This window comes from Musca vetustissima, unplaced genomic scaffold (assembly GCF_032173495.1).
Source record: "Musca vetustissima isolate MV318-11 ecotype Yass unplaced genomic scaffold, APGP_CSIRO_Mvet_v1 utg19501, whole genome shotgun sequence".
Lineage (NCBI taxonomy): Eukaryota > Metazoa > Arthropoda > Insecta > Diptera > Muscidae > Musca > Musca vetustissima.
This window is the reverse complement of record NW_026878934.1, coordinates 115,295-131,873: the sequence shown is the minus strand read 5'-3', so window position 1 is coordinate 131,873 and position 16,579 is coordinate 115,295. Positions and strand designations below refer to the sequence as shown.

The following is a 16,579-nucleotide window of genomic DNA, read 5'->3' as shown; positions in this document are numbered from 1 at the left end:
CCACGCCTATATATCTGGCAGACCTCGAAAAAAGATTCTTTAAACCCACGCCTATACATCTGGCAGACCTCGAAAAAAGATTCTTTAAACCCACTCCTATACATCTGGCAGACCTCGAAAAATGATTCTTTAAAAACCCACGCCTATACATCTGGCAGACGTCGAAGAATAACTCTTTAAAAATCCACACCTAAACTTCTGGCACACCTCGAAGCAGGGGTCTTTAAAAATCCACATCCACAATTCTGACCGACCACGAAGAAGAGGTCTTTAAAAATCCACGTCCACACTTCTGACCTACCAAGAAGAAGAAGTCTTTTAAAATCCACGTCCACACTTCAGTCTGTTCACGAAGAAGAAGTCTTTAAAAATCCACGTTCATACTTCTGACCAATCACGAAGAATAAGTCTTTAAAAATCCACGCCTATACTTCTGACAGACCTCAAAAAAGAATTCTTTTAAAATCCACGTACACACTTCTGACCGACCACGAAGAAGAAGTCTTTTAAAATCCACGCCTATACTTCAGCAGACCTAAAAGAAAGAGTTTTTAGAAATCCACGCCTATACTTCAGGCAGACCTAAAAGAAGGAGTCTTTAAAAATCCACGATCTCGAAGAAAGACTCTTTAAAAATCCACGCCTATACTTTTGGCAGAACTTAAAGAAAGAGTCTTTAAAAATCCACGCCTATACTTTTGGCAGAACTTAAAGAAAGAGTCTTTAAAAATCCACGCCTATACTTTTGGCAGACCTAAAAGAAAGAATCTTTAAAAATCCGCGCCTATACTTCTGAACGACCTAAATCTTTAAAAATCCACGCTTACATCTCTTGTAGATTCAATGTAAAGCTCTTAAAAATGCACGGTTATACCTCTGGCAGACCTTGAAGAAAAATTCTCAAAAATCCTTATACAACTGACAGAGTTCGAAGAAAGACTCATTAATAATCCTCGCTTATACCTCTGAAAGACTTCGAAGAAAAACACATTATAAATATACGACTATAGTTCTGACATACCTTGAAGAAAAACTTTTCCAAAATCCAAGTCTATACTTCAGATAAACCTCCTAAAGCTCTGCAGGCCCCCGAAGAATTACTCTTTAAAAATCTGACAGGCCTTGAAGAGGTACTCTATAAAAAATCGTGCCTATATTCCTGACAGAAGAAAAATTCGTTAAAAGTCCACGAGTATAGCTCTAACTTCTCTGCCTTTTTATTGTTGTAAAATAATTTATCAGTAAGCTCCGGAAAGACCTTATTGGAGGTCCTCTATGATCTGTAACTCATCCTTATAGTCGTTGTTGATCATTTCCGATGTTGGTTATTACTTTTCCCCATTTATTGTGCAGTTCATCATCGAGATTATGTATTTATAGCTACTACCACTACCAGCGCTACTGCTATTATTGCTCTTGCCGCTTCTGCTGGTCCTTCCATGTCACATATTTACAATCATCATCACCGCCAGTCTCGCAAATACGGTCGGACAAATGCTTGAATGAGTTGATTGCATATAAAATATGCAATTGTCTAACATTTCCATTTCCATCAGTCAACGGCACCGACCACGACACCGGCCACTCTACGGATACCGACACCGGCGTACAATGTTGTTGTAGCTGGACATTTTGTTTTTGATTTTCTCTTTTTTTTTACAAAAACGTCTAATTAAATATTCCGAGCACATTAACGACATTAATGTGATAAAAATCTCACTATGACCAACTACGGGTACAGCGGCTGTTATTTGTGTGTGCATTTTTATACCCTTCACCACACTGTGGTACAGGGTATTATGTCTTTGTGCATATGTTTGTAACAGGTAAAAGGAAACGAGATAGACACATGGTTCCTTTTGAGAATATGCATAGAATCACTTTCTAAGTCGATTTATGCATGTCCGTCCGTCCGTCCGTCCGTCTGTCCGTCTGTCCGTCTGTCTGTCCATGTTAAATTGTAAACAAAGTACAGGTCGCATTTATGATCCGAATTGGATGAAATTTGGCATAGGTCACTTATTTGGCCCAAGGACGAACCCTATTGAAATTGGGAAAAATCGGTTCAGATTTAGATATAGCTCCCATATATATATTTAACCGATTTAATGTATACGGCCCCTAAATATCTTTCGATTTGCACGAAATTTGGTACAGCCTAATCATTTAGGTCTAGAATGATGTCTGCCAAGTTTCGTGAAAATCGGTCCAGATTTAGATATAGCTCCCATATATAGTTTCGTCCGATTTCATGTAAATGGTGTCCCAAAGTCCCTATATATCTTTTGATTTCCACGAAATTTGGTATAACGTACTGAATTAAGCCTAGAGTGATGTCTGCCAAGTTTCGTGAAAATCGGTCCAGATTTAGATATAGCTCCCATATATAGTTTCTTCCGATTACATGTAAATGGTGCCCCAAAGTCCCTATATATCTTTCGATTTGCACGAAATTTGGCATAACGTACTGAATGGAGCCTAGAATGATGTCTACTAAGTTTCGATAAAATCGGTCCAGATTTAGGTATAGCTCCCATATATAGTTTTGTCCGATTTCATGTAAATGGTGCACAAAAGTCGCTATATATCTTTCGATTTGCACGAAATTTGGCATAACGTACTGAATTAAGCCTAGAGTGATGTCTGCCAAGTTTCGAGAAAATCGGTCCAGATTTAGATATAGATCCCATATATAGTTTCGTCCGATTTAATATAAATGGGTCTCCAAAGTCCCTATATATCTTTCGATTTGCACGAAGTTTGGCATAAAGTACTGAATTAGGTCAAGAATGACGTGTACCAAGTTTCGAGGAAATCGGTTCAGATTTATATATAGCTCCCATATATATTTTCGTCCGATTTAAGGTAAATGGGTCTCCAAAGTCCCTATATATCTTTCGATTTGCACGAAATTTGGCATAACGTACTGAATTAAGCCTAGAGTGATGTCTGCCTTGTTTCGTGGAAATCGGTCTAGATTTAGATATAGCTCCATTTTATTATAGATTGATTTTAAGTAATTGACGTACTAAGGAACCAATAGAAACAAAACGTTCTGAAATCAGTACAACCTAACCTGTGACAGGTTTGTTTGAAATCGCTTAATATTTGGATAGAGCTTCCATATATATTTTCGCCCGATTTCAAGTAAATTGGGTATCAAACTCCTCATGTTAGTCAGATTGACATCAAATTTTGAACAACGTATTGAGCATAGAATTACGTAGTTGCGTTTTCTAGAAGTACCGACATAGCCCAACGGATGACCTCTTTATACTTGTTTGAAGTCGATTGACATACTTTATGGATAGATCTAGGTAGATTCACAGTTAGGTAAATATCACATATTTTTTTTCATCCAATTTTATGTTAATAGTCCTGTTTAATATACTCATAGTGGTGAAGGGTATCATATAGTCGGCCCCGTCCGACTTTACTACTTTCCTTACTGGTTGTTGTTGCCATTGTTGTTGTTGTTGTTTTTGGTCTGACAGACGGCCAGTTTAGCCATCCGTCAACCATACGTCACACTTGCTTTTAACAACAGACCAAAGCAAAGTGAACCGAACCAGCCAAAGACCAGTCGTATAGCTTGTGAGCGGTTAAGCGAAATTATTACTTCGCAACAAACAAAACGTGGACACGACACGGTTATTAACACTTTCTTTAATGTTTTTTTATGACTTGTAGTAGAATTACACAGGCGCTGTCATGGATAGGAGTTAGGAGTCCACTCGATAATATTCTTATTGGGGGAACTGTAAGAATGTAAGTGTGTGTGTGAGTAGGACGAGTTGTGCAGGACGCAAAATTAAATTCGTAGTAATTTTCGAATTATGACAGCGTTTAATTGATCGGCTTCAATGATATTTATGTTTGTCTCACTGAGGAGGGGTTATGGTTAACAATGTAACTGTGGCCACCGAACTTTGAAAAACCTGGAACTATTCGTCGGAGGACTCCTACCGACCAATTTTTGGTATTTAAATTATTTGAACCACATTACCCCAAACGAAGTTACTAATTGTGAATAAAAAACGTATTCGCAAAAAATCCGTCATCAATATAGGACCATGTTTTATTTTCATTGAGGGAATCTATTTTAAGAAAATGTAGCAGAACTATCTGAGTTGATTTGAAATTTTAATAGATTTTTTAGGACTTATCAGAGATTTAAAATCTACGTCTATTTCTATTTATAAGCCTTTACATCATACACATCATTCTAGACTTAATTCAGCACGCTATACTAAATTTCGTGCAAATCGAATGATATATAGGGACATTGGTGCACCATTCACTGAAAATCGGACGAAACTATATATGAGGGCTATATCTAAATCTGAACCGATTTTCCCAATTTCAATAGGGTTCGTCCTTGGGCCAAATAAGTGACCTATGACAACTTTTATCTTTGTTAACCGAAATACACGGATGGACAGACAGACGGATATGCGTATATCGACTCAGAAAGTGATTCTATGCATATTCTCAAAACAAACTTGAGTCTATCTCGATTATTTTTGCCTGTTACAAACATATGCACAAATACATAAGGGTGACATTAAAACAAAACTGTAACAAAGTCAAACGCCATAACTATAACTTTTTTTTTTAATTTTATTGAATGAAAGAAAGAAATGTCGGAAATAGCATCACATCTTAGAATAAGTTTAGATTTGTTGGAATTGGTCACCTTTGGCACGAATTATGGCCTTCAAACGGCCATTCCCGACGAAGCGCTTGCCTGGTATTTTTTAATACCAACCTTGCTTTCCAAAATACTACAGACTCAATAGTCTAACGGATTGGTAATCGGAGATTTTGGTGGTCATTGTGCGCTTGAAATGAAGCGAGGAACCCCATTTTGTAACCATTCTTGGGTGGCTCGTGCTGAGTCCCGTTGGAATGTCCAAGTTCTGCGGCCAAAATGCGTGCCCAAGGCTTTAATACACCCTCCAGAATACTTTCGCTACAATATTCCGAATTTATTCTGATGCCACGGTCAATTGATATGAGCGGAGAGCGACCAACGGCTGTTATGGCGGCCCACACCATCGCCATAGCCGGCGCTTGAGTTCTGGTGACCAACCGAAGGTACACATTTTCAGCTGAACTCTTTGCCAAGTAAACACGATCATTTTGTTTGTTTACAAACTGGTGGACAACCACTTGTGGTTTTCCACACTATCAAGCTTGAATTCCATCACGAATAACCTTTTTTCTGGAAAATTCTCACCAAAATGCTTTTGTACGCTTGTGAACTATATAATGAGCTGTCACCGGAATAATTTTAACAGTTGTCGGACAAGTGACTTAGAAATGACAGCAGTCTGAAGTTGGTTGCAGTTTTTTCATCTCACCCTGTAAATTACAGTTCTGGCAAGCCTTGAAAAAAAATTGTCTTTAAAATCTGTGCATTTAGGCCTCGAATAATAACGCTTTAAGTTCCGACAGATTTAGCAAAACCCCTATTTTATCGTACTATATTGTGGCAATAATTCATGATACACCACGACAAACCTTATATGATTACTTTTTACAGGATTTAACAGAACGATATGAGTTAATTTTTAAAGGAGATTCGGGCTGGGGCTTTATAAGGGAACTACGCCAAAATATATCGATCATGTTCTGCCAGCCTCGAAAACTCCAGCATTTAAAACTACAGACCCCTCAAAATACCGTCAATTGTCAATTCTTCAACAAAGCTCAAGCCGAGGTTCACCCATTATTATTATTAAAGTGATATTTAATGAGAACGGGTGACGTACGGATGATAGATACCAAGCAACGGCTCTAATTGGCTTTAACATGGCAAAGCCCAGGTTTATATTGGTCCCTATTTCATCTCCATTGTTGGCACTGACAAATTTATCATGTTTGATAGGTGAAAGGCATCCATCCAGTGTTTTAGACGTTCGAACGATCCGATGACCGAATATCGATTCGGACCATTACCCTGTAGCAGCAAAGATGCGATCTAACACATCAAGAAAAATCTTGAGGTAGAAAAGCAAACACAATAGGTAGCAGAAGCCTACTCCGCGTGTTGAGGATCTGGAAGAATCGTTTTGCAAAGTTGGTATCAAATAGTGGCGATGAAGAAGATAACCCAGAACCAATAAGAGAGTATAGAGCCAAGATTAGGTTAGAATAACAATCAATCAGCTGAAGAACAATAAGACAGCAGGTAGCGATGGTTTACAATCGAATTATTCAAGATCGGTGGTCAATTGCATGCATCCTCTGATTAGTACAATTTGGTTAGAGGAATGGAAACACATTGATTTGGATCTCAGCAACCTGTGTCCGGTGCACAAAAATGGAGACAAGATGATATGCTCCAACTATAGAGGAATTATATAATTCCCATCGCATATAAAGTGCTTTCCAGCGTTCTGTGTGAAAGACTGAAGACAATGGTCAATGAAATTATTGGACCAAACCAATTCGGCTTTAAACCTGGCAAATCAACCATACATCCGATTTTCACACTGCGCCAAATCCTGAAAAAGACTCACGAAAAACACGTTGATACATTCCATATTAAAGCCGTATTCGGCAGACGTATACGTTCAGATGTTTTTAAAGTTATGTGCGCGTTCGGCATTCTTCCAAAATTAATAAGGCTTTGCAGGGTAACTTTAACTCGCACAAGGTCAACAGTTAAAGTCAAAGGCCTTCAATACCGAACGAGGCTTCAGACAACACCTTTTAACACATTTTAACACCTTTTGGAAATGGTCGTAGGTAAATAGATGTAAAAATATATATAATTTGTGGTGTCTCCGGAGAATACTTCGAGGTGTTGCAAAGGGAATGACAAACTTAATATACAGTTCATCTTAAAAGACATTTAAAATTCTGACAGTCCTTACAAAATATCATTGCCGCCAACTATTATTCTCACAAAACCCGAGCTTAAAGATCTGGATTTTTTAAAGAATATATTTTAGAGACTAGTCGAGGTTTAAGATCGGATTTTTAAAGCATTTTAAGAGACTATTTAAGGTTTAAGCGTGGATTTAAAAACATTTTTTCGAGAATATTCGATTTTTATACCCTTCACCACACACGCAAAAATAATTGAGATAGACCCATGGTTGCTTTTGAGAATATGCATAGAATCACTTTCTGAGTCGATTTATGCATGTCCGTCCGTCCGTCTGTCGATGTTAAATTGTAAACAAAGTACAGGTCGCATTTATAATCCGAATTGGATGAAATTTGGCATAGTTCACTTATTCGGCCCAGGGACGAACCCTATTGAAATTGGGAAAAATCGGTTCAGATTTAGATATAGCTCCCATATATATTTTCGTCCGATTTAATCTAAAGGGTCCCTATATATCTTTCGATTCGCACGAAATTTAGCGTAAGGAATTAGGTCTAGAATGATGTGTGCAAAGTTTCGTGAAAATCGGTTCAGATTTGGATATAGCTCCCATATATATTTTCGTCCGATTTAAGGTAAATGGTGTACCAAAGTCCCTATATATCTTTCGATTTTCACGAAATTTGGCACAGCGTAATTAGGTCTAGAATGATGTGTGCAAAGTTTCGTGAAAATCGGTTCAGATTTGGATATAGCTCCCATATATATTTTCGTCCGATTTAAAGTAAATGGTGTACCAAAGTCTCTATATATACTTCGATTTGCACGAAATTTGGCATAGCGTACTGAATTAAGTTTAGAACGATGTGTGTTAAATTTTGTGAAAATCAGTCCAGATTTAGATATAGCTCCCATATATATTTTCGTCCGATTTTCGGTAAATAGTGCACCAAAGTCCCTTTGTATCGTTCGATTTGCACGAAATTTCGCATAACGTGCTGAATTAAGTCTAGAACGATGTGTGTTAAATTTCGTGAAAATCGGTTGAGATTTAGATATAGCTCTCATATATATTTTTGTCCGCTTTTACGTAAATAGTGCACCAAAGTCCCTTTATATCCTCCGATTTGCACGAAATTTGGCATAGCGTACTGAATTGAGTCTAGAATGATGAGTGGTGAGTTTCGGGAAAATAGGTTTAGATTTCGACATATCTCCCATATATATGTTCGTCCGATTTTATGTAAATGGTGCTCCAAGGTTCCTATATATAGCTTTCGATTTGCACAAAATTTGGCATAGCGTACTGAATTAAGTCTAGAGAGATGTGTGTTAATTTTCGTGAAAATCGGTTCAGATTTAGATATAGCTCCCACATATAGATTATATTCTTAACAACGCGGCGTACCGAATAGCGTGTATCAATTTTGCTATAAATCGTTTTCCATAAATTTTCCCCATATTACGCAGGCGGCTCTAAATCTGCTCGAATAAAATTAATGTTAGGATAGGTTGGAGAAAGAGGGAACATAAACATGCAATTGTTAGGATACATATGTAAAATATGTACATATGTGGTGAAGGGTATCATATAGTCCGACTTTACTACTTTCCTTACTGGTTATAGGTGGATTTTTACAGAATATTTTCTGGAGATTTAAGGGTGTATTTTGTTCAGAATATTTTCATGCTTATAGATCTGAAAGTTCTTCAAAAATATTCTCACAAAACCTCAGCTTAAATATCTGACAGTACTTGAAAAAATATCTACGCTTAAAGGTCTAGAAGTCTTTAACAAATTATTATTGGAAAATTGCCATAGACTATCAAAATACTTTCGGAATCCAAATTATAGTTCCTACACCAGCAATATACCTGGAAGGTAGTCTTGACAACCAATGGGAAATCAATGAATTAAATTAGAGACAATTCTGTTGCAAAACGTGTCAGAAATCCAAAAATTGGGCTGGGCACACAAAGATGTGAACCTATATATCCCATTCGCAGTAACAAACATCCGAGGGGTAGTAGAATGTGTCAAATCTTGTATTCATCGTCGTTTATAAAAAAATAATAATAACTTTATCGATAATTCCGACATAATAAAATACGGCAATTGATAAATCAATCCAACCACTCGCAACACATCAAGCATCGAACATCAAACAGAACGATTAAACTGTGTTTAACTGTCATTCATTATGCAAATGAAGATAAATTTGATTGTTTTTGTTTCGTTTTCACATCACACCCTTTGGTATACTTTTCCCATCTCATCTCTATCACCTTCGGTGGCCCATATACACGCCTTAAAAACCCCGAAAAAGTAATGGAGAAAAGACAAAAACAAAAGTGAATTAACCACCAGCATTAAAGCAATCTTCATAATGATAATAATGACGATGATGCTGTATTTCGTTTTAATAATTTTCATTTAAATGTTTTTTCTTTTGTTGTTGTTTTTTGTAGTTCGCTTGAAATTATGAAAAGAATTGAACTGCCTGCATAACACTGGAATCCATAATTATAGCTAAACGCACCCTTTTTTTCTTTATGCATTTTATTTTTTTGGGCCAATGAAAACAAAAACCAAACTACAAGAATAAAAGGGCTAAGGCTAGGGCCAAGGATTGTAGATTTTTTTTGATTCTGTTGTGTCCAGCCCACGATGACTACTGCTTTGCGATTTGAATTGCCTTGAGATTACGTTTCATATTTTTATGTTCGATTATTGTTGTTTCTCTTGTAGTTGTTTTTTTTTTATATCCATCCATTATCAATGCAGGAAAGATCAAAATATATTCGATCTCTATTATCGACGGTTTTATTTTTTTGTTATTGCTGTTGTTGTCTGAAATTATTCGATGTGAACAATTTCAAGACATTTGTCTTGTGTCTCTTCTTCTTAAGCATAAATAAAGGGTGTTTATTTTACATTTGAAAGGAAATAATATTTTTCGGAACCTCCAACAAGGCGTGGATTTTTTAAAGAATATATTTTGCAACCTCCAGCAAGGCGTGGATATTTAAAAGAATATTTTTTGGAACCTCTAACAATTCGTGGATTTTTGAAAGAATATTTTTTGGAACCTCCAATAAGGCGTGGATATTTAAAAGGATATTTTTTGGAACCTCCAACAAGTCGTGGATTTTTGAAAGAATATTTCTTGGAACCTCCAACAAGGCGTGGGTTTTTAAAAGAATATTTTTTGGAACCCTCAACAAGGCGTGGATTTTTAAAAGAATATTTTTTGGAACCTCCAACAAGGCGTGGATATTTTGAAAGAATATTTCATGGAGCCTCCAATAAGGCATGGATATTTACAATAATATTTCTTGGAACTTCCAATAAAGCGTGGAGTTTTAAAAGAATATTTCTTGGAACCTCCAACAAGGCGTGGATATTTAAACGAATATTTCTTGGAACCTCCAACAAGGCGTGGATATTTAAAAGAATATTTCTTGGAACCTCCAACATGGCGTGGATATTTAAATTAATATTTTTTTGGAACCTCCAACAAGGCGTGGATTTTTAGAACAATATTTTTTGGAACCTCCAACATGCCGTGGATTTTTTAAAGAATACTTTTTGGAGCCTCCAACATGCCGTGGATTTTTGAAGAATATTTTTTGGAACCTCCAACATGCCGTGGATTTTTAAAAGAATATATTTTGCAACCTCCAGCAAGGCGTGGATTTTTAAAAGAATATATTTTGCAACCTCCAACAAGGCGTGGATTTCTAAAAGAATATTTTTGGAACCTCCACCAAGGCGTGGATTTCTAAAATAATATATTTTCCAACCTCCAGCAAGGCGTGGATTTTTAAAATAATATATTTTCCAACCTCCAGCAAGGCATGGATTTTTAAAATAATATATTTTCCAACCTCCAGCAAGGCGTGGATTTTTAAAAGAATATATTTTGCAACCTCCAGCAAGGCGTGGATTTTTAAAAGAATATATTTTGCAACCTCCAGCAAGGCGTGGATTTTTAAAAGAATATATTTTGCAACCTCCAGCAAGGCGTGGATTTTTAAAAGAATATATTTTGCAACCTCCACCAAGGCGTGGATTTTTAAAAGAATATATTTTGCAACCTCCACCAAGGCGTGGATTTCTAAAAGAATATTTTTTGGAACCTCCACCAAGGCGTGGATTTCTAACAGAATATTTTTTGGAACCTCCAACAAGGCGTGGATTTTTAAAAGAATATTTTTTGGAACCTCCAACAAGGCGTGGATTTTTAAAAGAATATTTTTTGGAACCTCCAACAAGGCGTGGATATTTTGAAAGAATATTTCATGGAGCCTCCAATAAGGCATGGATATTTACAATAATATTTCTTGGAACTTCCAATAAAGCGTGGAGTTTTAAAAGAATATTTCTTGGAACCTCCAACAAGGCGTGGATATTTAAACGAATATTTCTTGGAACCTCCAACAAGGCGTGGATATTTAAAAGAATATTTCTTGGAACCTCCAACATGGCGTGGATATTTAAATTAATATTTTTTTGGAACCTCCAACAAGGCGTGGATTTTTAGAACAATATTTTTTGGAACCTCCAACATGCCGTGGATTTTTTAAAGAATACTTTTTGGAGCCTCCAACATGCCGTGGATTTTTGAAGAATATTTTTTGGAACCTCCAACATGCCGTGGATTTTTAAAAGAATATATTTTGCAACCTCCAGCAAGGCGTGGATTTTTAAAAGAATATATTTTGCAACCTCCAACAAGGCGTGGATTTCTAAAAGAATATTTTTGGAACCTCCACCAAGGCGTGGATTTCTAAAATAATATATTTTCCAACCTCCAGCAAGGCGTGGATTTTTAAAATAATATATTTTCCAACCTCCAGCAAGGCATGGATTTTTAAAATAATATATTTTCCAACCTCCAGCAAGGCGTGGATTTTTAAAAGAATATATTTTGCAACCTCCAGCAAGGCGTGGATTTTTAAAAGAATATATTTTGCAACCTCCAGCAAGGCGTGGATTTTTAAAAGAATATATTTTGCAACCTCCAGCAAGGCGTGGATTTTTAAAAGAATATATTTTGCAACCTCCACCAAGGCGTGGATTTTTAAAAGAATATATTTTGCAACCTCCACCAAGGCGTGGATTTCTAAAAGAATATTTTTTGGAACCTCCACCAAGGCGTGGATTTCTAACAGAATATTTTTTGGAACCTCCACCAAGGCGTGGATTTCTAAAAGAATATTTTTGGAACCTCCACCAAGGCGTGGATTTCTAAAAGAATATTTTTGGAACCTCCACCAAGGCGTGGATTTCTAAAAGAATATTTTTTGGAACCTCCACCAAGGCGTGGATTTCTAAAAGAATATTTTTTGGAACCTCCACCAAGGCGTGGATTTCTAAAAGAATATTTTTTGGAACCTCCACCAAGGCGTGGATTTCTAAAAGAATATTTTTTGGAACCTCCACCAAGGCGTGGATTTCTAAAAGAATATTTTTTGGAACCTCCACCAAGGCGTGGATTTCTAAAAGAATATTTTTTGGAACTTCCACCAAGGCGTGGATTTCTAAAAGAATATTTTTTGGAACCTCCAACAAGGCGTGGATTTTTAAAAGAATATTTTTTGTAACCTCCAACAAGGCGTGGATTTTTAAAAGAATATTTTTTGTAACCTCCAACAAGGCGTGGATTTTTAAAAGAATATTTTTTGTAACCTCCAACAAGGCGTGGATTTCTAAAAGAATATTTTTTGGAACCTCCACCAAGGCGTGGATTTCTAAAAGAATATTTTTTGGAACCTCCACCAAGGCGTGGATTTCTAAAAGAATATTTTTTGGAACCTCCAACATGCCGTGGATTTTTGAAGAATATATTTTGCAACCTCCATCAATGCGTAGATTTTTAAAAGAATATTTTTGGAACCTGCACCAAGTCGTGGATTTCTAAAAGAATATTTTTTGGAACCTCCAGCAAGGCGTGGATTTTTAAAAGAATATATTTTGCAACCTCCAGCAAGGCGTGGATTTTTAAAAGAATATTTTTTGGAACCTCCAACAAGGCGTGGATTTTTAAAAGAATATTTTTTGCAACCTCCAACAAGGCGTGGATTTCTAAAATAATATTTTTTGGAACCTCCACCAAGGCGTGGATTTCTAAAAGAATATTTTTTGGAACCTCCACCAAGGCGTGGATTTCTAAAAGAATATTTTTTGGAACCTCCACCAAGGCGTGGATTTCTGAAAGAATATTTTTTGGAACCTCCACCAAGGCGTGGATTTCTAAAAGAATATTTTTTGGAACCTCCAACGTGCCGTGGATTTTTAAAAGAATATTTTTCGGAACCTCCAACATGCCGTGGATTTTTGAAGAATATATTTTGCAACCTCCATCAATGCGTAGATTTTTAAAAGAATATTTTTGGAACCTCCACCAAGGCGTGGATTTCTAAAAGAATATTTTTTGGAACCTCCAGCAAGGCGTGGATTTTTAAAAGAATATATTTTGCAACCTCCAGCAAGGCGTGGATTTTTTAAAGAATGTTTTTTGGAACCTCCAACATGCCGTGGATTTTTTAAAGAATGTTTTTTGGAACCTCCAACATGCCGTGGATTTTTGAAGAATATATTTTGCAACCTCCAGCAAGGCGTGGATTTTTAAAAGAATATATTTTACAACCTCCAGCAAGGCGTGGATTTTTAAAAGAATATATTTTGCAACATCCAGCAAAGCGAGAAACTTTGGTAAATAATTCACATTAAATCGGACGAAAGTATGTATGGGATCGATATCTGAACCGATTTTCACGAAACTTAAGACACGTCATTCTAGACTTAATTGAATACGCTATACCAAATTTCGTGCATATCGAAAGATATATAGGGAATTTGGTGTAGAATTGATATTAAATCGGACCCATATTTATATATATATATATATATATAGGTCTATATCTAAATCTGAACCGATTTTCCCCAATTTCAATAGGGTTCGTCATTGTGGCAAATTTCATCCAATTCGGATCATATATGCGACCTGTACTTTCTTTACAATATAATATGGACAGACAGACGGATGGACGGAATGCATATATCGACTCTGAAAATGATTCGATGCATATCCTCAAAAGCAACCATGTGTCTATCTCGTTTCCTTTTACCTGTTACAAAACATATGCACAAACACATAATACCTTGTACCACAGTGTGGTGAAGGGTATAACAAAATACCCCTCACATTACACATCGTCATTTAGATGCATCCGTTGCGATTCGATAATGCTTCAAATCAATAATTCAATAAATATTTTATGTCTTCTTTCAGATATGGGAATTCGAAATATTTCGAAGTCTAATTGGAAAGAACATTATACCGTTATCGGCATATTAACTTGGAGGTATGTATTCCATTAACTGATTGTTTAAGTGTAGTTGTATAGGTAGGAATAAACTTTTACCAAGGCAAAACATTTTTATACACGGAAAACAAGTCCGGATCCACAAATTTTTGGAATCGGATTTTCTGATAATAAAACCGATTTTTGTAACGGTTTTTATCCTTTGTATCTTAACATTCGATTCCAAAAATTATGAAACCAGACATCTCTTGTATAAATTCGTCCTGTGATTTGTCTACAATTTTATATCTACAGACGGACGGACATGCATAAATCGACTCGAGGAACAACAAGTCGGGCTCTACCACCCTGTACTGTAGGGTATAAATGGTAATTTTCCTCTTTAATTACTTTAGTATCATTAAAGGTAGTAACCGTATGTGTGCCTCCATGCTGGGACCATTTAATAAAAAAATTGTAATTTCAATTTTTGACTTTATCTAAAAACATTAAAAAACAACAACAACAATTACAACAATATATTTAATACGTTAGTGGTTTATTGATTTTGAACGTTATCGGTGAACAACAATGCCGGTAGATAAACACACATGTTCAAATTGATTTCGATTATCGCTCAGTTGAACTAAAAATGCGCTTCACTATAGTTTTAGTGGCATTTTTGATATTCATTGGTAAACAAGCGGGCCAAACGGCTCGCATATTGTCTATATTTGGTTTTGAAGGTCCAGCACAATATGCATTTCTTGAACCGCTTCTACTTAAGTTGGCTGAGCGTGGCCATTCTGTAACGTCCATTACAAATTTTCCACAAACTGCAGAGGTAAAAAATTTGCGTTCAATTGCAATAGAAGAGAATTTTAAGTTCAATAGAAGTAAGTTGCACAGTGGTATGATAAACAAATAATATTTACAAAAATATATATATTTTTTCTTGTTATACAGATGTAACTCGTGGAATAAGTAAAGAAATTGGTTTGGACCATTTCAATACCACGGGCGCAATGTTTAATCTTGGATTTCAAATGTGTGACAATATTCTCCACAATGCTTTAATACGAGATCTGATGGAAAGCGAATCATTCGATTTGGTTTTGTGGAATTCAATGTTCTCCGAATCGCTATATGGACTAGCTCAACATTTTAATGCACCAATTGTGGGCATTTCCACCATCGGGTCAAGTTCCCCTCTAGATAGTCTATTTCGAAACTCTGCACCTCTCTCGTATGTGCCGAGTCTAATGATGGCCCATCGTTACGATGAAAATATGAGCTTTTTGGAGAGATATTTAAATGTGGTGCTGTGTGTGCTTGCCACAGTGTTTCATGATTACGAATTTATGCCAATGAACAAGAAATATTATCAATCTCGTTTTCCAAATGCCACTAAAACTGTGGAACAGGTGCAAAAGAATATATCATTGGTTCTATTGAATGATCATCACACCATAAGTACACCCAAGCCGTACGTACCAAATATGATTGAAGTTGCCGGGTTACATATTCCCGAGGTAGCTGAACCCTTGCCCATAGACATTCTGACAATGCTTCAAACCCAAGGAGGTTTCATATATGTTGCCTTGGCCGAACATTTCCCAGATAATGTGATGCAGATTGTTTTGAATCAATTTGGCATGATAAAACTCATGATATTATGGAATACCCCCCAATATCCATCCGCAGTATTGCGCGTACCCGGCAATGTATATTTCTTTAGGAATTTATCGCACGACGGTATTCTCAGCCATCCAAATTGTAAATTACTTATATCTCACGGTAGTTACTTAAGTGTTGTCGAAAGTATTCACTATGGCATACCGATTTTGGGCCTAAAAAGTTCTCACATTGCAACTGGTGAAATGTTTAATTTTGTGGAAAAAATCCGTACTGGAATTTCATTGAAAATTTCAGCAAAATCATTGCATGACCAAGAAATCTATAAGGCCATAGTTGAACTTGTGGAAAATGAAAAATATATGAAATTGGCAAAACTAAAATCATTTCAATTCCGTGACAGATAGACTACACCAATGCAGACGGCAATTTATTGGATAGAATATGTTTTGAGGCATAGCGGAGCCCCACATCTCGTCCATTTGGGACACAATCTGAATACGTGGCAATTTTATAATATCGATGTTGTCATGTTTTTCGCCATATCGCTGTTTGTGGTAGTTTTAGTTTTCAGTATAATTGTTAATATATGTTTGAAATGTACGAGAAAAATGCTGTGTTTGGAAAAAAATAAAATTGCTTAAAAAATACATTAAAACACGCTTTTTCAACATTTGAAAAAAATATGTGTAAAATTGCACTTTTATAAATGAAACCAGTAAGGAAGGTAGTAAATTCGGAGTGGGCCGACTATATGACACCTTTCACCTCTTTGGTATACTCTAAATATGTTTC

At 36.2% G+C, this 16,579-nt stretch overlaps 1 protein-coding gene across 1 annotated transcript; it reads left to right on the top strand.

Annotated features, from left to right (window-relative positions):
- Nucleotides 1-15,414: 15,414 nt before the first annotated feature.
- On the top strand, nt 15,415-16,191 carry LOC133323717 (UDP-glycosyltransferase UGT4-like). Its single transcript, XM_061532637.1, has one exon. It carries the CDS (start codon nt 15,415-15,417, stop codon nt 16,189-16,191), a length of 777 nt encoding a protein of 258 aa, XP_061388621.1.
- Nucleotides 16,192-16,579: the final 388 nt, after the last annotated feature.

Excerpts from the sequence above, each read along its gene's own strand:
- LOC133323717 (XM_061532637.1), top strand. The coding sequence starts at position 15,415 with ATGGCCCATCGTTACGATGAAAATATGAGCTTTTTGGAGAGATATTTA.